The sequence below is a fragment of the Thunnus albacares genome, chromosome 17 (genome assembly GCF_914725855.1).
Source record: "Thunnus albacares chromosome 17, fThuAlb1.1, whole genome shotgun sequence".
Classification (NCBI taxonomy): Eukaryota; Metazoa; Chordata; class Actinopteri; order Scombriformes; family Scombridae; genus Thunnus; species Thunnus albacares.
Window position 1 is genome coordinate 8,821,091 of NC_058122.1, and position 25,997 is coordinate 8,847,087.

General features: G+C 38.4%; 1 protein-coding gene across 2 annotated transcripts; it reads left to right on the top strand.

Moving 5' to 3' along the window:
* Positions 1 to 2,086: 2,086 nt before the first annotated feature.
* On the top strand, positions 2,087 to 24,408 carry card11 (caspase recruitment domain family, member 11). Of its 2 annotated transcripts, none has more exons than XM_044332292.1 (25): positions 2,087 to 2,373; positions 8,228 to 8,436; positions 8,628 to 8,765; positions 9,676 to 9,852; positions 11,110 to 11,258; positions 11,585 to 11,764; positions 12,756 to 12,902; positions 13,273 to 13,398; positions 13,541 to 13,735; positions 13,869 to 14,024; positions 15,964 to 16,033; positions 16,124 to 16,323; positions 16,456 to 16,562; positions 16,723 to 16,763; positions 16,900 to 17,014; positions 17,124 to 17,325; positions 17,628 to 17,754; positions 17,847 to 18,090; positions 18,583 to 18,667; positions 19,200 to 19,295; positions 20,155 to 20,272; positions 21,418 to 21,600; positions 22,236 to 22,357; positions 23,261 to 23,376; positions 23,965 to 24,408. In XM_044332292.1, the coding sequence occupies exons 2-25, from the start codon at positions 8,238 to 8,240 to the stop codon at positions 24,167 to 24,169; spliced, it is 3,498 nt and encodes a 1,165-aa protein (XP_044188227.1). In that variant the 5' UTR covers positions 2,087 to 2,373; positions 8,228 to 8,237; the 3' UTR covers positions 24,170 to 24,408. The 2 variants fall into 2 exon arrangements, with proteins under 2 accessions (XP_044188227.1, XP_044188228.1); XM_044332293.1 differs by having other exon boundaries at positions 9,679 to 9,852.
* Positions 24,409 to 25,997: the final 1,589 nt, after the last annotated feature.

Here is a 25,997-nt window from a genome sequence, read left to right on the forward strand (position 1 = left end):
GACTTGCAATTTGCACTGTCACTTCCGTTCTTAATACATTATAATTCTGCTGTCCTGCATTTCAGAAGGAAATAGCCTTTTTACTCACTGTTAACTCCAGTCTTATGTAATGTCTGCACTTTGTACATATAAAAGTCCTACATTTAAAATTCTACTTCATTAGGCCTATAAGTACAGAACTACTATCAGGAAAATGTACCTAATGTACCTAAAGAATCAATATAAAAAGTAGCGGTTCTGTAGAAAACGGTGTGGCTGATGCATCAATGCATGGGCAGCATTTGTTTTAATCACTTTTATATGCAGGTAGGTAGTTTAGTCCAGTGGTTTGGGGTTGGGCCCCCTTCAAAGGGTCACAAGATAAATCTGATGGCTTGTGAGATGATTGATGGTGAAGGAAAGAAGAACAAAGTTCTGCTGCACAAATTAGCATTCATATTTTGTATTTTTCTCTAATCTTTGTTTTCATTGTTTAATATTGGATAATTGTACCTCTTTGCACGTGAAGTAGTTATTTAAGAGATGTTTAGAGGGGAAGTCATAGATATCCTTTAATCTGTAATGTGACACGAAGCCCCAACTGTATACTACTGTTCTGTAACATGTCAGCAGTGGTGGAAAGTAACTAAGTACATTTACTCAAGTACTGCATTTAAATACAAATTTGAGGTGCTTGTACTTTACTTGAGTATTTACATTTTGTGCTACTATATGCCACTACATTACATTTCAGAGGGAAATATTGTACTTTTTACACCACTACATTTATTTGCCACTTAAAGTTACTTTTCTGATTAAGATTTTACATAAAACAAGACATTTTAATATTCTAACTGTTGTTTAGGTTGTCTGCTCTTTTCTTTTCTTTTTGAAAACTGGCTCTGCACTTTTATCATTAGGCCTACAAAAAACATATGATACACTTATATAATATCATACAGTACTATACTATTAATCTACCCAAAGTATTTAAAATTGGCTCCACATTGATGAACTACAACATTAAAATGTTCTTACATGTATTTGTTAGTGATAAGAACAAACAACATAATATACTATAATAATATAACACTCAGCACAAGAGGCCAGTCTGCATAATGAGTACTTACTTTTGATACTTTAAATACATTTTGCTGATAATACTTTTGTATTCTTACTTAAATAACATTTTCAATTCAGGACATTTACTTATGAAGGAGTATTTTTAGACTGCAGTATTTATAATTTGACTTAAGTTAAGGATCGGAACTAACTTACCCCTTCCGCTACCGGAGGTCACAGGCACCGATTTAATCTTTAACAACCCTTTATATTTCATAAGCTTGTCGTATCCTATTCCTTTAATCTAAAATCTTTCTTTAAAGGAACTAACTTTATCTGCTACATACATGTAGCGGGGCAGAAGCATAAAGCGTCAGAATAAGGAACTCAATTATACCTCATTACTTTAGTAAATACACTTAATTACGTTCCTACTGTAAACTTACACTACAGAGGGGTGGATTCACCTTCTCAGTGAATTCCATCTCATAAAAATGGATTGAACTGAATTAAAATTCCCTTTTTCTTTTGTGAAATTATCTTCTTTACTATCCTCTTTCTCTGAAAACTAGTGGCCTAATACTGGCATGCAGTAGATCTCTTTTTTGTGTATTATACTAGCATTGTAATGTATGTTGTTACATGGCTGTGATTCTTGATTTAGGTGCTGTCATGATATTTTTTGTTTGTTTGTTTGTTTGATTTTTTGTTCTGATTGGGGTTTTCTTTTTGTTGCAGATTTTTAATGTGTGTGTTTGTTTTGAAAATTAATGAAATATATACTCATAAGACTGTATGAATACTGTAATATTTCCTAAAGTGACAGTACTTGATGTCAGTCGCAGAACAAAGTGAGACTGGTCACAGAAGCTGCGGGGTTGCGTCTTCCTCACCTTACTGCAGTCAACTTGTTATTTCCATCCGACCTCACACCGCCCGCCTCCGCTTTCTCTCTCTCTCTCTCTCTCTCTCTCTCTCTCTCTCTCTCTCTCTCTCTCTCTCTCTCTCTCTCTCTCTCTCTCTCTCTGTCTCCCTCCCTCTCTCTGTCTGCATCTCCTCTCTCACTTTCTGCTTGCCTCTCTCTGCCTGTCTAACTTCATCTTAGGCAGTGAATCGGGGCCGCACAGCTCTCCATGCGCCCTTTTGGTTCTTCAAAACTCATCTCTCTCTTGGATAAATGGAGACAACCTGAGCCTTTGGGATTTTTGCTGAAACAGCCAGTTTCTTTATTTTAAAACATCAACAACAACAAAAACAGACGGGCTACCACGCCTATAGGCCAAGTTTGATTTTCCTCTCGACTCCTCGGACTACTTATCCGCCGCATCTCAGGTAGGCAAAATAAATCATACTTGTCGTCTACAACTGTGAGTGTTGATCCATTCAGAAATAAGGACATGTGTTAGAAAACATGCCGAACACGCTTGTGAACGTGTGTCAGTCTGAGTGGAAAAAACGAGAAGTCCTAGACATATCTGTACACCTCATATCACCGCAGCCTTGTCACAACCGTCTCCTGTCATCTCCTGTGGTGTCATAGAAAAACAACCTGTCCAAACATAAGTCACTCATACTTTCAGGAGAGCTTTAATGAATGCATGTTTGTCTCTTAAAAGTTTCTCATATAACTTATTAATATAGTTTTCTCAGTTTCAGGATCTGATTCTGCAGATCAGTTTTGCACATAAGCTCTGTTTATCTGAGTGTTGTTCATTCTTCTTTTATCAGCAGATCATGTGGTTTATGACACTGTGTCTTTTCCTTTACTGACTTGGTTTGTTCATGAAGAACCGTTATTAGTCTTGGTAACTCAATAGTTTGACTTCTGTCATCATCGGGACTTTATCTGGCATTATTAAAAAATGTTTGGGATTCCAGTTGCAGGTGCAGAATACAATGAGATCCAGTGAGAAGGGATTAGGGAGATGCAGGGAGACAGAGATACACAGTTCATGCACACACTCACACCTTGCAACCTATGTTGCTTTAACTTTTTAAACCTTAGAACCACCAAACGCTCCATAGGAAGACAAAATTCAGCAACGCAACTTCTAAACATCGTCCTTGTTAGACCAGAAAAATCAGAATTTGATTATTTTGGTCAAAATGCCTAATTCTTTGTAAGATATTGAAAGTAAAATATAAGATGAATCATTATAGGTGTCCATTGCTGACTATGCCCTTCTTTTTTTTAAATTATGCAAATTCTACAAACTGCACATGTTTTCCTTTAGAAGAGCAAGAGCTGGCTCTCCCTCACTCCTCCTCTGTGTCTCTATGCCCTCTATCTCTGCGGTCAGAGCCCACATATCAAATTGCTATAGGCTTCAGCTATTCTGCTGGACAATGGGAGCCTTTATGATGGTTTGTACACCTGAACCAATTATATCTGACCATCAGCTAGCTGCCAAGCCAATCCCAGTCCAGCACTCTAAATCTAAGCCTAGACAGAGCCCCTCTGCTGTAGGGTCTTTGAGCCTCATCTCAAAATATAATATGAATTGTGATCGGTTAGCTCTTATTGGCCTTTTTCACAGCACATTGTAGGAAAAGCATAGGTGCTACTAATAGCATGCACACTATCAGGATCTTGAGAGTGAAGCAGCTAAATGGGAGTTAGACATCATTAATTTTATGATTTACACCTGTGCTTTTCCCACTGTTACATGTCTAAGTGTCTTCCACTCCAACATGTGCTAGCAGATAGTACAAACTGTATGTGCTGTACAATGGAAATCAAAACTAGTACACTATTTGATATTGTCTTATTTACTGATGATTTGGTCACAGCCCACGGGTCAGTGGCACACTGACTCCATTTACATGGTAATGGATGGTTTGTTCACCCTGACACTAATTCTGAGAGCGATATGTGCAGACCATAGTTGTGGTTGGCTGAGAGTGTAATAAATCTGGGTCACAGTACACTGTTTGTGAGGCAAGTTTAATGTTTGGCATTGTTGTTTGTGTGAAAACAAACTGGAAATTACTGATATGTATCTTAACTCCACACAGACACTTTGGTTGTTTTGTACAGTGTTTAATTTTTAGTATTTATCACATAAATAAAGTGTTCACAAACAACTTGAGTTGCACAGAGTCTGTTTAGTCTAAAATAATAGGAAATAATATCAGCATAATGCAAAATCAAAGGAAATCAATTTCCATTTCCACTAAAGTAGTGGAAGTTATGCTTTTGTGGCAGCAAAAATAATACAATTGTGGAAACAGAAACAAAAAATGTAAAAAAAAAAGAAAAGAAAAAAGAAGTTAAAATCAATAAAATGATGGAGTAGAATATAAATAATGTGTAGTGTTTGTAGTTTGTGAGAATGATACATGTGAAAGAGTATGGTTGTTATAACAGCTACAGATGCAGCAGCAGTGCTGGCAGATCATCATATCACACAGCTGTTAACTGTCATGCATCTGATGACGATCTTTCAAAATGCAATAAATCCATGTTAGAGTTATTTTTTAAACCTGGGTCTTATCATAAATAAATCAAATAGCTACATGGTGGAATTTTTAGGAAAAGAAAAAAACCTACATATTTTTCTTCTAGCTCACAGTTTATACTTAGAGTTGTGTTACCTGGATTTATAGACTTCTACATGTTTCCATACACTTGCATGTTGTGTTTGTCCAGCAACACTCACAGTGTTTTTTTTTCTGGTAATTCTGCTTCTTGAATTCAAAGGGTTAATCTCAGCAATCATTAATTCTCAGGTCATGAAATACTGTTATGCACAGATTACATGTTGGACTTGTGCTTATGCTTGTATTACAGAAAGAATGTTTGTAGGAGTATTTTCTTATTTCTAGAGTGTGGTTGCAATAAACTGATGTAGGGAAACCAGAAAAAATAAAATTCCAATATAACTTTTCATTACATTTTCGAAACAGTTTGGCCTGAGGTAATGTAGCATGGTGATTTGCTGGATAGGTGATGCACGTTTTAAAATCAGTCACCATTTTCAGAACACTGCTTTCACACACAGATAGCATTTGAATTTCTTTATACTCAGCCTGATACCTGATATCTGATATCCTGTGCTGTTAGCTCCTGCCTACTGACACCGAAAACTTGACACCCTATTGGTTGACAATGTGCTTGCTGTAAATGTTCAGCGCTAACGTTATGCAAATGAAATCATTGAAGCAAATTTAATTTATTACATGTTTGAATGTGATGTATGACAAAATTAAATGTGAAATTTCATATTCTCCTTTCCATTTAAAAAATGTACAGTGAAAACTCCACATTTAGCACTGAAAAATGCAAATGCAGGCCCCATAGCACATTCAGTTTCATTTTGAATGTCATGCTTTACAGAACAATGCAAATGATACATATACTGTATATGGAGTTTTTACAGTGATTTAATTAAGCCAGTAATGATTCTTTTTCAAATTGATTATTATTAATACATTAAGCCAATTTGCATTATGCATGTACATCATGCACACATGTAACATGTGAAATAAAACATTGCTTCTTTTTTCTTAGTATAGATACTGAACAGCAAATAGTCTGGTGTGATTTCTCCTAAATGGAAATACACTGTCAAATAGCAGAATAACTGAATATGTCTATAAAGTACTTATGTTATCAGTAGTAGCCCACTGATAAAGACATAAAGAGAGAGCAAGGCAGTGGTAAGTAGTTCAAATACTGAGCAGGGTGTGAGAAAATAATGGAAAGAACCACGCTGCTCAGTGCATCACAGTGCTTTTAATGCACAAGTCCTGCAAGACAATACGTCGCTGTGTTTGCATGTCTGCCTTGTTTAAGTGTGTTAGTTGTGGTGAAAAAAGGGAAAATGCAAGGTTCAGTCTGGGGAAACACATACTCACTATTAAAAAATCCACTCATCTCCTCTGACCACAATAGTGTAAAAAAAAAGACGACTGAGAGGACGAAAAGAGAATAAAGGAAGACAGCTACTACTCACATCTGGTGTGAAAAGGAGGAAGCAAGGATGAGGCTTCTCGGAAATGAACTCCAAATAAGAGAAGAGAAAAGAGGAAACATGTATGTGGTTATTGCAAGGGTCTGTGTGTGTGCGCGTGTGTGTTTGAACGTGTGTCTGCATGCTTTGTGTACCTCTGCATAAGCATGGGTGTGTGTTGGACTGAGTGCTTGTGGTTTCATCATCTGCTGCGACTGTGGCAGCGCACACACAAATAATACCTTCAAGTGTTGATAAGGTGTGATATTTCTGTCTCAGACTGCATTTGAAAAGTAGCTTATCATTGATATGGTTCACTGACTTTCTGAGTGTGCAAATATCTGAAAAAGTCAAACATATAGAGGAAGTCACTAAGGGAGGCAGTCACGTTGAACTTTCAGGCAATCTGATGTTGTTCGTGCATCGTTTACCTATATTTTACCATTATATGTCTGTGTGCGTCTGCAGTACAAAAGTACAAGATGAAATTTTAACATGCACCACGCAGATGACAGTTGTATGCAAAGGTGTGTGTGTGATTGTGTGTGTTTACATGATTAATGGCATCAGATAGAACTGATTTGCCTAACTGTGGGCTACGAGTCACAAAGCAGGATTATAGGATAACACCCACAAGCCAGAGAGCATGCAAATGCCAGAGATGCACAGACAGTGTGTGTGTGTGTATGTATGTGTGTGTGTGTGTGTGTGTGCGTGTGTGAGAGAGAGAGAGAGAGAGAGTGAAATGAAGGAGAGGAAATCAAGTGGGAGTAAGAGGAAGATAAAGAGAGTAGAAATATGTCTCTGGAAAAGTAAAAAAAGAAAAGACAGGAGAGAGAAATGGAAAGATGTCAGTTGGTTGAAGTTTATGTGTTTATAAGGGAAACAGATGAAAGTGTGGGAACAAAATGGGCAAAGTCTCATTTGTTGAAACTATACTTCATGAAGCCTTGCATGGTTACTATGCAGATATGAATCAATTATCATATTATAGGATGTTTATCAGTTATAGATAAAAGACATTGTGTTATAACATTTGCTACTTTCCAAAGCACATCAGCCAAGTTATGTGGTTACCTCTGCCATCAGAGATCATAATGTTTATAGTGATCATGTTCTATTGTTTATTCAGTGTAGTCATTCATTTAGTCCCACTTCATATATATTCATATTCAGGGAGTGTATCCCGATAGCTGGAAGGCAAGATCCTACATTATGACAGATTGGCAGTCCATCAAAAGCTCTATTCATCCACTCCTATTCTCTTAGGAGTGGATGAACACTCTTTTTTATGGATTCATGCCTGCAGTGTAACGATGATAACATTTGCAGGTGTTCATTTGTGTTCTTTGGACTTGTAGTATATATGTACTATGCATTGTTGGTCTTGATACTCAGAGTAAATTTAAATTTAACTAAGTAAAGAAACAAGACTAAGAGTTTACTGCCATGCTAGCAGCTAACATGCTCACATGCTGATGTCAGCATGCTAGCATTAGCACTAAATACAAAGTACAACTAAGGCTGAAGGGAATGTGCCTTAGTTTTGTAAGTATTTAACCAAAGTATTGGACAAATCAAAAACAATTGATCTAATCATGGCACTAGATGAAAAGTTAACCATTACAATTCATTTTGATGGGACCATGAATGTCTGTACTCAAAAACACAAATGTCAATCCCCTGGTGGCACTAGAGGAAAAGTCATCAGGATACATCTTCTGGGAACAAACAATGTCTAATATCATGGCAATCCATCCAATTAGTTGTTTAAATATTTCAGTCTGGACCAAAGTGGTGTACCAACAGACCCACAGACTGATATTGCCATTCTTGAAGCCACACTAGCATGGCTAAAAAAGGACAGATATGTCAGTGTTTCTGTGGCCTTTTTTTGGTGTATCTTTTTTAGTCTTGCACTAAGAAAGAACTAAGAAAGCATGACGTCAGCTTGTTGTTCCTGTGTACCCAAAAGAAATGACCTCATTACCTTTTTGTTCATTCATTCTTTCGAAACACCATTTTGTGCAGTTTTTTGAATGCATTGCAGCCCTGTGAGATTCTGAGTAAGAGGCATTGTCATAGACAGACACACACATATGTCATAGTGCTCATCTCCTTTGCAGTGAGCATCTCTTTGATTCAGTTGTGGATGCAAAATGATAAACAAAATAAACATATTGATTAATTGTAGTACACAGCCAATAGTGTTTGTTGGTTTTGCTACTTATCAGGGTGTATGAGATGGAAAACGGGACATCTGGGACGTGTGACGATGTGGAGGCGCTGTGGGAGAAGGTGGAATGCAAACGCTACGATCTGTGTCGCATCATCTCCCCGTCAAAGCTCACCCCCTACCTCCGCCAGTGCAAAGTCCTGGATGAACAGGATGAGGATGAGATTCTCAACTCAATGCTTCTGGTGTCAAAGGCAAATCGCACAAGTAGGTGGAAGGATGTGTGTGTGTGTTTGCATTTTCTTTGATGTATTATTCAGGCAAGAGTATTGATACAGAAACTTTGTTCCTCTACCTGTGATTATACTGTGAAAGATGATCAAGGAAATCCATAAAATGTAGGTGCTTTCAAGTTTTTGTGAAATGAATGTGAAGTACGTTAATCAATCTTCTATCAGGCCGTCTACTTGACATCCTCCACACTAAAGGAGAGCGAGGGTATGTGGTGTTTCTGGAGAGTCTGGAGTTTTACTACCCTGACCTCTACAAGCAGGTCACAGGGAAAGATCCCACACGGCGCTTCTCCACCATCGTAGGTAAGACACACACCTTCTGGATGCAGACAATATACTGTATTACTAACATGAAGCAATTGATACTTAAAGATCCCCTCCAAACATGTTGGATGATGTATATAAAACATTCTACTTTGAATAATATTTGCGTCTGATATGGTTTTTCTGATATGGAATCTATAAATATGCAAATATTGTTCATTTTGAAAGTTTAACAGCAGGACACAAGATGTGTCCTACTTAACTTTAAAGTCAATTCTGAGTGTTTGTGCACTGGAGGCTTCAAGTTACCACATCACACTTGTGTAGGTTGAAAACTGGACCACAATTGGCTCCAAACTAGTTGTGAGCAAAGCATGCTTGTAGGCCAACCACTTAAACTCAGATTTTTAATGAGCACTGAGAAACTTTCCACTTTCATCAGATGAATGTGAAAACAGCCTTCGAGTGTCAAACTCCACACATGCATCATTCTGCACAGTGAAGATCAAACTTCCAACTGCAAGAACAAGAAGAAAAACATATTTTTGAGTGGAGGGGGACTTTAATGTCTGTATGTCTGCAAAAAGAGAAGAAAAGATTTCATCATTATATGAATACTTTACCACTTTTAATGAAAAGTAACTTCAGTTATTGAACAATTATATGAAAATACATTAAAAAAACCCACTTTAATTGTCATTTGTGTAGCTGGTTTTGAAACTCTATTCAGGGTGGAACAGTATGTAACACTATGTTTCAAAGATCCTGTTCTTCTGGTTTAGATAGCAGTCTGAGATTTATGTGTTTTAGCTTAGAGTACAACCCTTCTGTGGTATTTTATGTTTTATATAGAGTATGTAGCATATTATATATAGTATAAATACTATATATATATTATACTATGTGATATGCCTTATTCCCTTCTCTCCTCTCTGTTTCCTCACTTCAGTAGAGGAGGGTCACGAGGGTCTGACGCAGTTCCTAATGAACGAAGTGGTGAAGCTGCAGCAGCAGTCCAAAGTCAAGACCCTGCAGCAAGTTGAGCTCAGCAGGAAGAACAACACACTGGAGGACGAGCAAAAGAAGTTAAAACTGGCCAACCAGGAACTTCAGGCCTTCCAACAGAGTAAAAATACATATTATCATTAGTTATACAGATATTTTCTGATCATGACGTGTAAGCTCCTCTCCATCTGTGTTTCTCCACTAAGTTCCATTTATTAGAGAAGACTTAAAATGGTGAAATCGATAATAAATGCGTAGTGTCTCAAATTTCTAAACATCAAATTCTAATCAAAAACTTTCCACTATGCAGTGAAACTGCTATCCCACCACACATACTTGGTTTACCTTGCTTGGTGCACCACAGTTGAGTCTAATAAGGCCAAGTTGCAGGTCACATTGTTTGCCAAAGCCTATTCATGAAACTAGGACGCTGTGGTATTTGTTATCATGTCCTTTGTAGTTAAATACTGCAGCTGGCACACAAAGCACAACCACGTTCAAACAAATGCTAAAAATAATTTCTCTGATGGCCTTTCACTGTACACTCAAATGCAGAAGTCATATTAGTTGGCATGTCACTTTATTGCAGATTTCCTGTGTAAATGAAATGTGAAATGTGAAAACTTGTGTAATCCTAAAACCAAATCGGTTCCTCCTGCAAATTTCAACTAAGGATGACTAAATATATATTATGTTATGACGTGGTTCATGAAATAACAGCTGATGCACAGCCATTTAATAAATTAATAAAGGCTTGAAATAATAGTATAGTTTGTAGGTTTACTAATACTTGTGTGCAGTACGTGTTTCTCTAGTGTTTCCATTTTTTGTGATACTATCCTCTGGATAAATATCTCTTACTCTGCTAAGATTCTTTTCATATAAAAGAAGTACACAGCTGAAATTAGAAAAATACCATGAAATTCAAAAGTTTAAAAGATTGAGATAGAACTACTTTGAAATCGTTTGTATTTTAACCCAACTGAGTTTTATTTTTTTATTGATCATGAATGTAAAGTTTCCTGAAATTGCTTAACAGTGATGTTAATGAGCTGAAAAGCAGAACAAGTAGAGTTAAGAAATAAGATAATACATCGAAAACTTAAACAACCCCACAAATAACACTTAAGATACTTTTCCTATTAAATTGTAAGTTTGTACATCATAACTTTATGTCAATACATAGATTATATATATATACATACAATGTGTGAAAACTTACAGTTCTCAATATGTTTTCTTTATTTTCATTTTAAAAGTAAGCATAACATTCTTATACATTTTTCAGTTGCTGCTAAAACTGACATGAATAGTCCTGGACATGTTTGTAAAACAAGACAACACTGATCACGTACATGAAATATGCTTGGTTCTCCAGGGTACAACAAATTGAGAGAAGAGAGAAACACCTACAGCGATGAGCTGCTGAGAGTGAAGGATGAAAACTACAAACTGGCCATGAGGTATGCCTCGCTGAGTGAAGAAAAGAACATGGCAGTGATGAGGAGCAGAGACCTGCAGCTGGAGGTACTAACGGACACGTGGATGCATGAACATGAACAGATTTACACTGTCATCACCTTGTTTAGTAGAAAAAAATGTGTAAGAAATGCATGTTTGCAGTTGTGCATGCTTACAGGCAGGTACACTATGGCACATACAGACACACACACACATTTTTACACACATACCATCTACAGTTTTTTCCACTGGACCAGGAATTAGACATCACAAGTCGAAATTAGGTGTTTCACTGTTAAACTCAAGTCAAATGGGTCCAGCTCATTCTCAGCTCCATGCTGATGCTTACATCTAACTATTCATTTTATGTTATGTCCTCTCTTTATGTATAGATTGATCACCTCAACCACAGGCTGAACAAGGTAGAAGAGGAGTGTAAGATGGAGAGGAGGCAAAGTCTCAAGCTGAAGAACGACATAGAGAACCGGCCAAAGAGGGAGCAGATCTTTGAGCTAGAAAGAGAGAACGAGATGCTAAAGATCAAACTACAGGAGCTACAGTCCATCATACAGGTACGGACTTGACTGAGACACACACACACACACACACACACACACACACACACACACACATGCCGGTTAAATAGGCAGTTGAAGAGGTTGTTCAGGAAGTTGCCTGTTGCCCCTGCCTTCCTCTTCTTGCAGGGTCACACCCGCACCCACTAGTGTGATTCTAAGGTTTCACAGTCAGTAAAGCAGAAATTCTTTGTAAAACACCTCTTTGCCTATTGCCAAGCTTGAGTGGTCCAACTGTACAGCCTACTGAAGGAGGACTTGATCTCAGCTACAGAAAAAACTGGCTTAGACCAACTCTGGAGATGATGTTCACTACAGGGTAGTCACATTTTGGTTCATGTTTCAGCAGCTGAAAGCTACAGGTCCCATGGATGGCAGGTCTGGTAAAAGAGTATCTTAGTCTGACTTCAGTCCACCATTTTATGCATCTTGTATTTAATGCTCTGGGATTCATTTGATCAAGACCTGCAAGGCAAATTACATTGAAGTATTTTGTGCATTCTGTTCATCGCAATCATTTTCTGTGCAGAAGCTAAAGGTGATATAAGAAACTACAACGAGAGAAACTTTATGTGTACATATTAACATACAGGATGTAACTAGCTGGGACTATGTTACAGTCCTCTCACAACTTAAACCCACACTAATTAATTTTTTTGGCCACTTCAGGGCAGTGCAACAAGCTGTAAACTGCCTATTTACACTCCCAGCAGTCACAGAGCAACATTAGCATTGATTTAAAGTCATGTTTCTGGCCACTGGACAAATATTCACTATGCTTTTAGCTCTGTTGTGGTTTCCACCAACTCCTGAGGGAAATATCTGCCTCTTTAGCTGCTAAATGCTCTATTATGTTTTAAGTTAGCAGTTTTCCTGGAGCTTCTGTCCTTTCTTATAGGAGCCCTGTGAATGTTCACTAAAAATGATCCAGCAGCCAGTTATACAAGCTTCATACCCATTAATATGTGTGTTTTTTCTTAACACCCAGCCTGGTCCACTACCTGAGTCAGACAAGGCCATCCTTGACATTTTGGAGCATGACAGACAGGAAGCACTAGAAGATAGACAGGACCTGATCAACCGCCTCTACAACCTCCACGAAGAAATCAGACAGGCAGAGGAACTACGAGACAAGGTAACAAACACACACATACAAGCAAGTACATATTACCGAAGGAGGTAAAGCATGTGGAAGTTAGACAAATGGTCTTGTAACTAGATGGTTGATTGTTTGAAGATTGTTTGAATGTATGATTGTTCAGAGCTGCATGAAAGTGAAGCAGGCTGGGGACAAAGGTTAGTAAAAACACACCCTGGAAACACAAACCCATGACCAGAGAGCCTAACGCCCATGAGACCATCTGTGAAACACACCCTTTGCAGAAACCCCCATCTCAGGCTTCTTTCTACATAATCTGATCTTTTCTCTCCCTCTTTGTTTCTCTTCCTCTCTTTTCTTTGTCAAATAAACTGTAAATAACTCTAACGGTGGTGTGTGTGTGCAGTACCTGGAGGAGAAGGAGGATTTGGAGCTGAAGTGCTCCACACTGCAGAAGGACTGTGAGATGTATCGCAACCGCATGGACACCATCTCTATGCAGTTAGAGGAGGTGGAGAAGGAGAGGGACCAGGTGAAAACACACACACACACACAACCACACACACACACACACAGTCTCACACACACACACACGCACACACACAAAATAGTATTTTGAAACTTTGCATCATGACTATTGGCATTTTTGCCTGTTTGTGTGTGATTATATACAGGCATTTAGAGCCAGAGACGATGCCCAGCACCAGTTCTCTCAGAGTCTCATCGACAAAGACAAATATCGCAAGCAGATCAGAGACCTGGAAGAGAAGAGCGATGAACTCCACATCGAGATGGTGCGCAAAGAAGCAAAGCTGGTCACACTGGAGTCTCGCTTACGACGGCTGTCCAAGGACATTGTTCTGGACCAGGTGAGAGTGTACATGTTTACTACGTATGATCAATACTCTCACTCTCTATCTCAGCTACCACTTCATTATTTTGTTCCTATGTCTAATTTGGAAAATGTTTTCATGAAAGTCTTTTCTCTCTTTATATTTACAGAACCCCCAGAAGGACGTGCCTATGACCGTCATCTCTCAGGGGGAGGAGTTTAAACCTGTGCAGGGTCAATCAGAGTGTTCCAGCGATGAGTCGCCAGAAGAGAAGTTTACAGCTGAGGAGCCTCGCCTCAAACGTAGACCCAACCTCAAAGCAGGGGTCAGCCATTGTCTACTACTCACTCTTACTTACTTATTAGACATTATGGCAGAGGCCATGGCCCGTATTTATCAAAACTTTAATTACACTTAAGAATGCTCTAAACACACAACTTAAGAGTAAAAACGTTATTCTTTAACCCTCCTATTGTGTTAGGGTCAAATTTGACCCGTTTTCAAGTTTAGATGTGTGAAATATACTTTTAATTTTTTTTTATCAAAAGAAGGCTTCATTACATCCTCTACAATGGCCTGCTGAATACAATAAAACACATTTTGATCATTTTTCTTTCTTTTAATGCCTATAAAAAAAAAGACATCTATTGTGTTGTGGGTCAAATTTGACCTGTTAGTAATTATGGGTTGTTTATGCACAGAAATACATAGTAAATGTTGCCAAACCCTCATGAATAACAAAAATTACAACAAAACAAAAATAATAGTAATGAAATCCTATAGAAATAGTATAATAATTTTGTGTAATAACATTAAAATTATGTTTCATGCCAAGAAAGCATATCTACTTGAATTCTATTGTAGAGTGGCACGCAGCAAATATGATCCCATGCACACACCCCCACTCTCTTTTTCACTCACACCCCATAGACACACACACACAAACACACACATGTTGACCTAGGTCACTTTTGGGGACATTACATAGACCTACATTAATTTCCTGGAGACTTACCCTAACCCTAACCATAACCTTAACATAACCCTAACCTTAACCACTGACCCAAAAATCAACATTTTCCCCATTTGGGGACACAGCTGCCCAATTGGACAAGCTGTCCCCAGTTAACTGGTCTTTAGTCTGAAATTTGTCCCCAAAAGTAGCCTATGACAGACACACACATATGCACGCACACACACACACACACACACACACACACACACACTGACACAGACACAGATACACATCTCCTGTTCCCCTGTTAGCAGTATATAGGCTGGGGCTTTCGTGTGCTTTATGTCTCACATCTCACCACACACCTGGCAGAGCATGCACATTTTTAATGTGTAAGAAAATATAAACAAGTTATTTTGGGAATTATTTTGTTCATCAGATCATCTCATGGCCTTATTTTCCTGTTCTGTTCATCATAAACAATGAAAAATAGATAAATTGTGCCTATTTTAAACTAAAAATGATTTGTACAATGTAAGTCAAATGTGGTCTAAGGTACATAAAATACCAAAGTAAGTATATATATTTTATGGTTATTGATAAATAATAAGTCACCTAGCAGGTAAAACATTTTATTGAATGATAATAAAAACACTAAAGGTGTAAACCCTTTTCTAACACATTAGGAGGGTTAAGTGTGAGCAATAACACATATTTTTTAAACTAGTTACTTCTACTTACAGCAAAGAGCAGCTCTAAAGTGATTACATGATTAATGGTCAGAGCAGGAACAGCCAATCAAAGACAAGGATTTTCCTTATATCTGCCAAATTATTCAGTCAACAAAGTTGACAAATCATTACATTTTACTAAATGATCTTCTGAAAATGTATTTAGTTTTCCTTTTTAAAAAAAAAAAAAAAATTCATTTTATTTGTGTAAAATCCTTAATATCTTGAGTAACAATTTAAATTTGAAAGTAACTACAATGTAATCTCATAAGATATATTGTAAATATATAAATAGGGATGAAATAACAGGAAATTGGCTGAAGTGGAAACGAAAGAAAATCAAACTGGAGCAGTAAAGAAAATTCTGCAATGACAATGAAAATGCATGGAAAGTGATTGCAAACAAAATCAGTGCCAGCGTTATTTGAGTTGTTTGCATCACTTTTAAAGGCAAGATAACAGATAACGTGCATGCAAATAATTGTCTAGAAGTACTTTGTTCCAAACAATACATATTGCATCAGTAAAATGTTTTTTTTTCACTCTGATTAAAAAGTTTTTATTGTTTTGTCTTTTAGAACAGAGTCAAGTCTCCAGTCTGTGAACCCAGAGTGTTTCCAGTCAATGCAGAGGCCACCCATTCTGCATGTAACACACTCATATAATTTATTCATATATTTCACCATAACCCTGACACTTCATCTTTGCAAGCTTATCCACGTGTCTCCTTTGTTTCAGCTTTGTCAGTCAATGGAGGAGATTTGCTGGAGATTCAGGCGCCACACTCGCACATCACCAGCAGCTCCCTCCCTCCCTCACCCAGCTTCCCAATATCACCCACATACACACCCTACTCAGTTCTTCCCTTCTCCTCCTCCTTACCATCTTCCTCCCAGCTCCCCTTCAGTCGGATGGAGCAATCCACGAGGCCAAATATGGTGAGGTCTACTCTCTTAAAGTGTTTCATCTGGAACTTTTTCCAGCTAAAACATTGTTAGACTGACATACACTTGAGTTTCTGAGTTTGTAATGGCTTCGTCTTCTGCTTTCTTCACTTGTAAAATCTCCAGCTGCGTTACCGTAATGACAGCATCCTGTCCACACTCCCTGAGCCACCTGAGAAAGCATCACTGTACCGCAGAGAGAGGGAGAAAGAACATGACTTCCAACCTCGCAGGTAGTCACAGCCCCGTACAAGATTGTACATGTAATTTAATCAAAGTAGTGTTCGTCTACAGGTTTGATCAATCAATCATGTTGTTTTTTAAGAATCTGTTTTGTGTTTAATTCCCTATTATGAAATGCTTCAACATAGTCTGATGTTTGGTCTCTTTCAGCCTCTCGGACTTTGATAGTGACAACATGGAAATGGAGTTTGGTAAAGTACACTGAACATCATTTAACACATTTCCCACAAGAGCACTGAATGTGTTTTTGATCTGAAGTCTGTCCTTTTTTAAATCTGTCTCTTTGGTCTTCCCTTTTGTTCCGGTCTATCTCTGTCTCTTCCTTAGACGACGAACCACCACCTTCTGTCCACTCATCCTCCTCGTCCCATCAGTCGGAAGGGATGGACACTTATGACCTGGAGCAGGTTAACAATATCTTCAGGAAACTCTCTCTGGAGAGGTACAGTACAGATGCTCATGCACTCATGTACACACAAATCACTGCAAGTCAAGTATACTTACAAACACATTCACTGTCACTCTTGTTTTGTGTGTGTGTCTATGTGCAGGCCATTTCGTCCGTCTCTGTCCTCCTTCTCCAGGATCAGCTCGTCCCTGAAGCCGGTACAGGAGTTGTCTGTGTTAGGTGACAACCTGCTGAAGGACATCACTCTGGTTGGTGGCAACGAAAGTGGCATTTTCATCTCATCTGTCCAGGCAGGCTCCAACGCTGAGAAGGCAGGGCTACGAGAGGGCCACCACCTCCTGTTGGTATGTAGCCTACTGCTGTGACGTGGCTTAAATTCCCTGAGCAGCACTGTTACTCAAGCTAAATTAAAAGTTCAGTGAGGTTCATTTTGTCCAATTAAAACCATTGTCTGCACAAATGGTTGTGCCAAGACGTGTATTCATGTTTCTAGAAGAATGTGTAACAAATCCAGATATTTTTACCATCAAGAACTATTTATTTTTGAATATTTTCTGTTTGTTGTCTTCTGTAAGTGAGGGACTAATTTGCAAAAGACATGATACACAAAAAAATCATCTGTCTTGTGATGTGAATTGCTGATCAGCTTGAAGGGTGCATTCGTGGGGAGAGCCAAAGAGTTTCTTTGGATACCAGCACTCAGGAAGAAGCCCACTGGACGCTGCAGCACTGTTCTGGTCAAGTCAGGCTGCACTATCGAGCCAACCATGACTGTAAGTGTTTTTATTGGACTTGGCAGAGGATCTGAATTTAAGTGTTTATCAGTAGATTTTTGTGTGTAAATTCAAAAGTGTGTGTGTTCCAGCTTACCGTCGTCTTAAGAGGGACCTATTGGATGGCACACTGGCTTCTGGCGACTCTTTCTACATACGGGTCAACCTCAATATCTCCGGTCAATCAGACAGCTGCTCTCTGAGTGTGCGCTGTGACGAAGTGGTGCATGTCCTGGACACCAGGTACCAGGAACGCTGTGAGTGGCTGTGTGCCCGTGTCGACCCCTACACCAGCTCTGACCAGGGTGAAAGAGGCACTATACCCAGCTACTCACGGTACAGAGCACTTCTTTTAAAAACAAAAGCACTGATATTCTCATCATTGATATTCTCTTAAAGCACGTTACACACCAAAGTGTTGGCAAAGTCCATTCAAAAGTTGGAAGTAACTGAGTACCATAGTTCTATTCTGCTTTAGTACCTTAGCATGATGCAACAATGACATAGCATTTGAGAAAAAACGCAAAAGTTTAGCAGTATAAAGGCTCCACATCTGCTTTCAGGATCTAAAGTTTCACTGATCTCCACAACACAACAACAGCTATACCCACACACATGCACACACACATATTTTTACACCCGAGCCACACAAAATTTGTTCTTGTCAACAAGAAGAACAAGAAGCAGCTTGAGGGATGAGCAGCATAGGTCTCTTAAATGATGATTAGTTTTGTTTTTACTTTTCTGTGTCATAATTATGAATTTGATATTTTTATGAGGACATATTCGTGTGTGTGTGTGTGTGTGTGTAAATGTGTGTGAATGTAGGGCCCAGCAGCTGCTCCTAGTAAAGATACAGAAGTTAGTGTATCGAGGGGGGAAAGAAGAGAATGAAACGCATCGCAACACAAGGGTAAGATATTCCCTGAATTTTTCATTATACATATATTTGAATATATGCTGTTAATATACCAACATATTCACATTTGCCTAAAGCAAAACTGCTTAAGCAACCTCTCTGGGACACATGGGGACACTTTGTTCATGGTCACTTTGCATGTTTATTCTTGGTATTTTGCGGATTATCTTAACTCTATCTGGATGTGTTGTTGGTTGAAATTATTGTCAACTATTTGGTTAAATGGGAGATGAAGAGAGCATGTTGAAATCCTTTCCAAAGACAGACACTCCACAGATAGTATACAAAACACTATACAACATTTTATACTAAACTATCAAAGGAAACCTGCTCTGTTCCAGGTTCTTTGTTTTTTTCAAGCAGAGGTATTCTGCTTGGCTTACTGTAGTCTAAGTGTGCACTGTGCAGTTTTATGAAGTAAAAATGAACATAAATACGATAAAAATCAATAGCAGATCAGACTGGAAATAGATACTTGACATACAGTAAGCAATTTCACCTAAGTTGTGTGTATGTCCGTGTGCAGAACAATCTACAGCCAGAAGAAGGCAGCCCCACGCCTGATCCTAAAGCTAGCCCACGCCTGTCGAGAGCCAGCATCTTCCTCACTCAGATACTGCAGGTAATGAAGCACAAACAAAACCTCCTGTTGCATAACAAGCCTGTTCAGTGCAATGGTGCACCATGCACCAACAGCATACAGGCTCGGAGAGTACTGGAGCATCACTGTGATGCAATACTCAATACTTTACACTCAATTTTTCACATGCCATAGATTCTAATCTCAGATAACAAATATTCCTTTACAGACAATGGAGCACACTTTTCACATCCATAAAAACTCCCCCTCCACTCAATAATGTGTTTTACTTATTGTTAGTCCACTTGGATGTTTGACTTTCACTTTGCAGAGTTTGATACTAGAAAGCTGTTTTCACATACATCTGCTCTCTGTTCTCATCTTAAATCTCAGTTTAAGACGTGTGTGTACAAGCATGACATCGCAACTTGTTTGGAAGCTAATAGTGATCCTATATGCAATAAGGGTATTTTATATGTATTAAAACATGTCTGGAGGGGATCTTTAATAATTCAGGTATTCTTGTATGCTCAGTATATTCAAAACACATTTATTTCTGCTAAAATATTAGTACACCATGCCCCTCTCTAGCTCATTCTGAAGCAAGGATCCTAAGCAGCCCACTCTGGCTGACATGATGTAGTATGACAAAACTGTGAATGAAAAGTGAGTAGTCATAGTAATGAGTAACTTAGGAGTTTTATGTCAAAATTGAACCATAAATGCTGTGAAAGAAATCTCATATTCTTGAAAAATCCTTCAAAAACCCACATTATTGAAGATTGAATCATTTAAATTGTTTCAGGTAAAGCAATTTTTCTAAAATGAATATGTCGCATTAAAAAAAGCTGTTTATCTAAGCCCCCAATAATCCTTTTTTTCTGTCTGTTTTGATTTGTAGTTTGTCAGCAGAGTGGATATCAAGTACAAGCGAATGAACAGCAATGAGCGTGTGAGGATCATCAACTCAGGCAGCACAACACTACCCAGACAAGGCTTTGAGACGCTTAGACCAGAAGGTGGGTACAAAGTGATGCAGGGGGAACGGAACTCAACATGATCACAAGAAACAGCTGGAAAAATCTACATGAAAAAAGAGGAAAATCTACGCTGAAAATTCACAGATGAAACATTTGAAACCATTGAAATATTGAATTGAAGTTGTATTTAAAGTTGCAGTCAAAATACAAATACTGAAAGTAGTAAAATTAATATTATCCACTGAAGAGAAAGAGATGCTGATGAAATGTCAGTTGTCATATAAGTGGTGAAAGTACCTGTTTCGTCATTTGAATAGTTAGAGATGAAAATTTTAAAATATCAGCTGATGTGAAAGTGGCAAGTGGCAAAAATAGTCTAAATTCCACTTGAAGAGGAAGCACTGTTGTGTGCGAAGTGTGAAGAGTGCAGTTATAGGTCAGTTAAATATCTATAAATATCTATCTATAACACCTGAAAGTTGAAGTGTCAGTGAAAGAGTAAGTGATGAAAATAGTCATTCCCTAACTAACCCAAGCAGAGCACAGGGTCTCTTGAAAAAAATCACAGTGTCGTCTAGCAAAAAACAAAAAAATTTGACGTGGCTCAACTCCATAACACTGATACAACATCATCTGGCAAGACACTGCATTAGCAAATGATTTGCATGCAAGCGCATATTCCTGCAGGATTACTTTGTAATGCGATCAGCCTGACGGAAGACAAAATAGTTGCTGCTGTGATCATTTTCCAGACTTGTAAAATCCTGTCTGTGAGAATTATAACCGATGTGCAGCGTTTTGGCATCTTAAAATCTTCAAATTCACAGATCTGTTACTCAAGCTGGACTTCTTGGATTGTATTTCATGTCTCACAGGTACCTGAAACAACATGCCTCCACCACAGCCCTTTGCATTGTTTTAACACAGGTCTGTTTTCAGTCTGTGTGTAAATGTAAAGATCTTCAAAGGTCTGAAAAGAGTAGAAAGCTGTGATGCCTGAGCAGAAAAACCATGAAACATATAAAAAAAAAAAGGTGAACTGACTGGTTTAACGTTTAAAGTAACTTTCTAAGTGAAAGTATGAAAGAAGTAACCTACCTCTGGAACCTTCAGGTATTCTTGATGGCGAGTGTATCATTGTGTGTTCCTCTCTTTGTATGTGTACTTTTTATGCCTGGAAACAGAAGCTGCTGACCCAGACAGTGAACTGAGCGGGAGTTTGAACCTGATTCCCTACAGTCCCGTCACACCCCAAAAGACCCTGAGGAGAAGACCAGTCCTCTTCACTCCCACTGCTCTAGCCAAAACCATTATCCAGAAAATACTTAACATGGGGGGAGCCATGGACTTTAATATCTGCAAACCAGGTCAGTACATAACAGGAATACACAAGCTCACTGCAAAATATATTGTCTTAGTGTCTGCACGAGCAATAGTTCCACCCTCTTTCCAAATGGCATATTTCCAGTGCTTTCACCTATTGTGATTCAAAGATGGAGGAGATAGTGCATGACAAGTAGTGAAGGGAGAGAGGGAGAGCGAAAGAAGCTGCTTTTGGGATCCAGGTCAAGTATTGTACTGCATTGTGGTGTAAATGTTAAGGAGTGTAACCAGAGAGTCGGCAGGGGCAGGATGGAAGATGGCCTATTTGATTAATAGGATGATGATGGTGACACAGAGGAATTTAAATCTACATTAAGGAATATTTTTAATATCACAGCTGAATCAATGACTCCCTTTAATATGAATGGGTTGCTAGTACTGTCAAGCACACTTAGATTCAACTGCTGCCAGCACAAGGGGAGCCATATACAATTTGCTGGTGTAGAGAGCCGAACATCTGGCAAGCCAAGAGATTGTGCAGTGTCTTGGTAATGTAGAGATTCCCCAGGGCAAAACCCTTACAAGTTTCTGTTCCTCTTTTTATTGTCCACAATTTCTCAACACTTTGTGTAATGTCTTATTTACATTTTCTTGTACTTTATTCTATTCTTTTGTGAAGACACACTGTCCAAAGACGAGTTTCATCTGAAACAGAATGTGGAGCCCTTCATTCACTACAAAGAGAAACAGGCCACATTTGAATGCATCACCAGAGAAAACATAGAGGCTGTCGCTGCCAAGGTGGGCTATTACGGACTAGTGTGTGTGTGTGCACCTGAATTAGTCTGCTTATGTCTTTGTTCCTTTAAAAAAACATCTCTCTCATAATTAGAAGCGTTTGCACGTAATGGAATGTTTTGACATTTTGAGAAATACACTGTCTTGTTGAGGGTTAGATGAGGGGATTGATGCCACTCTCATGTCTGTACGCTAAATATGAAGCTACAGCCAGCAGCCAGTGAGTTTAGCTTAGCATAAAGATTGGAAACAGGGGAAAACAGCTAGCTAGCTAGTTATATGTTGTTCTTATAATCTGTACAAAAACAAAAGTGTAGTTTTGTGGGAGATACTTGCTGGACTACTTCTTGACTGGGCGTAGTAACTTCCTGATGTCTTGTTGTCAGATGTTGTTACCTTCAAACTGAGCCAGGATAGCTGTTTCTCCCTGTTTCCAGTCCTAGTGAGTTAACTAAGTTAACTGGCTGAAGCTTCATATTTAGCGTAGAGATATAACAGTGGTTTTAATCTTCTCATCTAACTCTCGGCAAGGAAGCAGATAAGCATGTTTCCCACAGTGATGAATTGTTCCTTTAACCCTGAGGTTTTTGTGTGTCACTCTATTCACATTTTTTTGTTGTTGCTGAATTGCTATAGATGTATGCTTACATTCAATTTTTATTTATCTTTGGCTAACAAAGGGGGAAAAGTTGAGATTTTCTGACTAATTTTGTTTCTTTTTCTTCACATTATTTGAAAAGCACCTCTTGTCATTTTAAATCTAATCAAGCAGGAAAATACCTTCAGAAAAATACATATTTTTTAAATGTGTGATATAAGGTGTTGTGTGCCTATGTTCAGTCACGTGACTGCAGTTCATAGTATCTGTATATTTTGTAACACCCATTTTTTCCAAACCGTCACCAGGGCAAACACTGCCTGCTGGAGGCTGAACTGAGCTGTGTCAAAGACCTTCTGAGGAGAGAAATCTACCCAATCATCATCTACGTCAAGATTTGTGAGAAAAATGTCAAGAAGTTACGGTAAGCTCAGGTACCCAGTGCCTCTTACCCACAAATGCAAGCCACGAACCTTTTTGCAAATAACGTACGTCAGTCCTTGCATGATGTAATTCCACACTGGAGATGAGATTGAGAACAGCTTGAGTGTCAACAGAACCAACTAAAGGACAAGTTCGTTATTAGACTCTGTTAAAACTGTTTCACAGTGTTGATTTGTGAGGTTTACTGCACAATGAACTTTAGCATAGGTGTGAAATGGTGACTTATTCCAGTCCACAAAGGTGAGAATTGGGCCCTTTACTCAAAAGACAACATGTACTGTGGCTTCATATCAGTCTGGTCTTCTGATGATAATGTCAGTGGAGATATTGGTAAAAAAAACATACAATCTTCTGTTTCTTGTTTCTTCAAATTGTTGTCAAAACCTGATACATGTCATATTTTCTGGTGGAATTTGCCTATTAATAGTCACATCAGTATGTGATTATTGTCAATCTTTCTGAGAATTACTGTACAATGAAGCACACAGACCACTGCTGCAGAGTTACTGGCTTCCAGACGTCACCGCACTCACCACCACTGCTTCCTTCCTGTTTCCCGTCCACACAGGAAGTTGCCATTGCGCGTGGAGTCGGAGGAGGAGTTTGTGAGGTCATGTCGGGCAAAAGAGAAGGAGCTAGAGGGCATTCCTTGCCTCTACGCCAGCCTGGAGCCCGATGCCTGGGCAGGGACAGACGACCTCATCAAGGTCATCAAAGACCGAATACTTGAGGAGCAGAAGAAGACTGTCTGGGTGGAGCAGGACCTCCTGTAAACACACACACACAGATACACACAGGGGAGCTGTGCATGAAAATAGACATGTGTAGCTGAGCACCATAAAACACAAAAACACCTTCTACATCATGCTTTTTTAACATATATATTTATGCTCAGACTCAAAACATACATGTGGACACTCAGTTATAGGCTTAAAATAAATGCATTATATATATTTTTTGTAAATGTGTGTCTTTCCCTTGTTTTGGAGGAATAAACAAATGGAAACCATCAGAGAGGAGTCATTTCTTTGCTTAATAGTTAAGCATTTAGAGGGAAGGTGTTCACTAGTCTCATTCTACTTAACCAGACTATACTGCCCTCTAGTGACTAATATCAAGTTTCACCCCGCAGAGTCTCAAGTGAACACAAATACAATCAACCTTTTATTTATTTATTGATGAGTTTGAATTTGCTGAATTGCTGTATAGTGTGCTTGATAATGTTACAGAAATAGAGAGATAATCACAATTATTTAATAATAAAGTAGAATATTTTTACCACATGAGACAACAAGAGAATGTGATCACCAACTTTAAATATAAAGGTTTTACAGGTTCATTCACTATAAAGACAAATGTGGGCTTTAGTAATGTAAGCAAACCTTTAACATCATCAGAAAGTATTCACTGGATACATTCACTTAGATGTTGGCTGGTGGGTTTTTTTTTAATGTTAATCAATTTTGGAAGCGTTAGGAGGTTCATACGATGTGATTTGAGTTTTGGTGGTGAAGCTACTCTAACTTTTTTTTAGATCACAGATTTAGCCTTTGAACATCATTTCTTATACTTTGCACTGAAGTTGTGATTGCCTGCAATACTGTAATTTCAGATTCATTATTTTAAGTTGGAAAATAGGCTAATCATCAATATAACAATCCTCCAACCTCTCTGATTTTAAGACTCAGCTATGACCTTAAAGATTCCCAGGATGGATCATGAGTTAGCTTAATTACTTTGAGTACAACCCCAAAAATCTGGGACATGGATACATGTAAAAATACCTGTCAGCATTATTATGTAGAACTCTTTGAACCTGCTTAGGCTCTGGTTACTTTGCTTATTTCTACAGCGTATAGATTTATACGATTTGTTTGCAGGGATCTCTATGACCATCGTGCCAACAAAAATGGTGATTTTTAAGAGTCACCAGAAGGTTCAATTTGACAAAAAATGGTCAGACCAGAAGGGGATTTAGAGTAACCTCTTTCATAAGCGTGCTAGATAATTTTCTGATCTGCAAGGGCAGACATGCAGATGGCAAATATGGAGTATTCCCAAATGTTCATATGTCAATATTCACTCTACTTCCTCTGTACTTGTCACAGGGGTAATTCACATTTCTCAGATCAGGTATGTTAGTAGCTGCAAAGCTTATTGTGTCACATCAGTGGATTATTGCCCAGTGCCGTGATAGAATGTTATTTCTTTACAGAGTTTTGTATATTAAAATGTATGAACCATCATTACAAGTAATCAAATGTGAAAGTAATATACATAATAAAATGTAATATAATGTTACATGATATACAGTAGCCTATCATGATAAACATGTGCCCACTTTTTCTTTCTCTCTGTGCTTAGAAATCATGTTACAAGTGAGCCTTCTTTTCCTTTTGAGACTTCTTTTTGTGATATATTGTACGCTGCTGTGTTAATGCTTTGTGTGTGTGTATGTGAGAGAGAGAGTGTGTTCAAAGTGCCAGGGTACAAACTTATATTAAGAAAATCCATGAGAACAGCAGCGCTGAGAATAAAATCAGGAGTGGGGGGGTGGAATATGTGATGTTGATTAAAAACAGATGATTGTGTGTGTGTGTG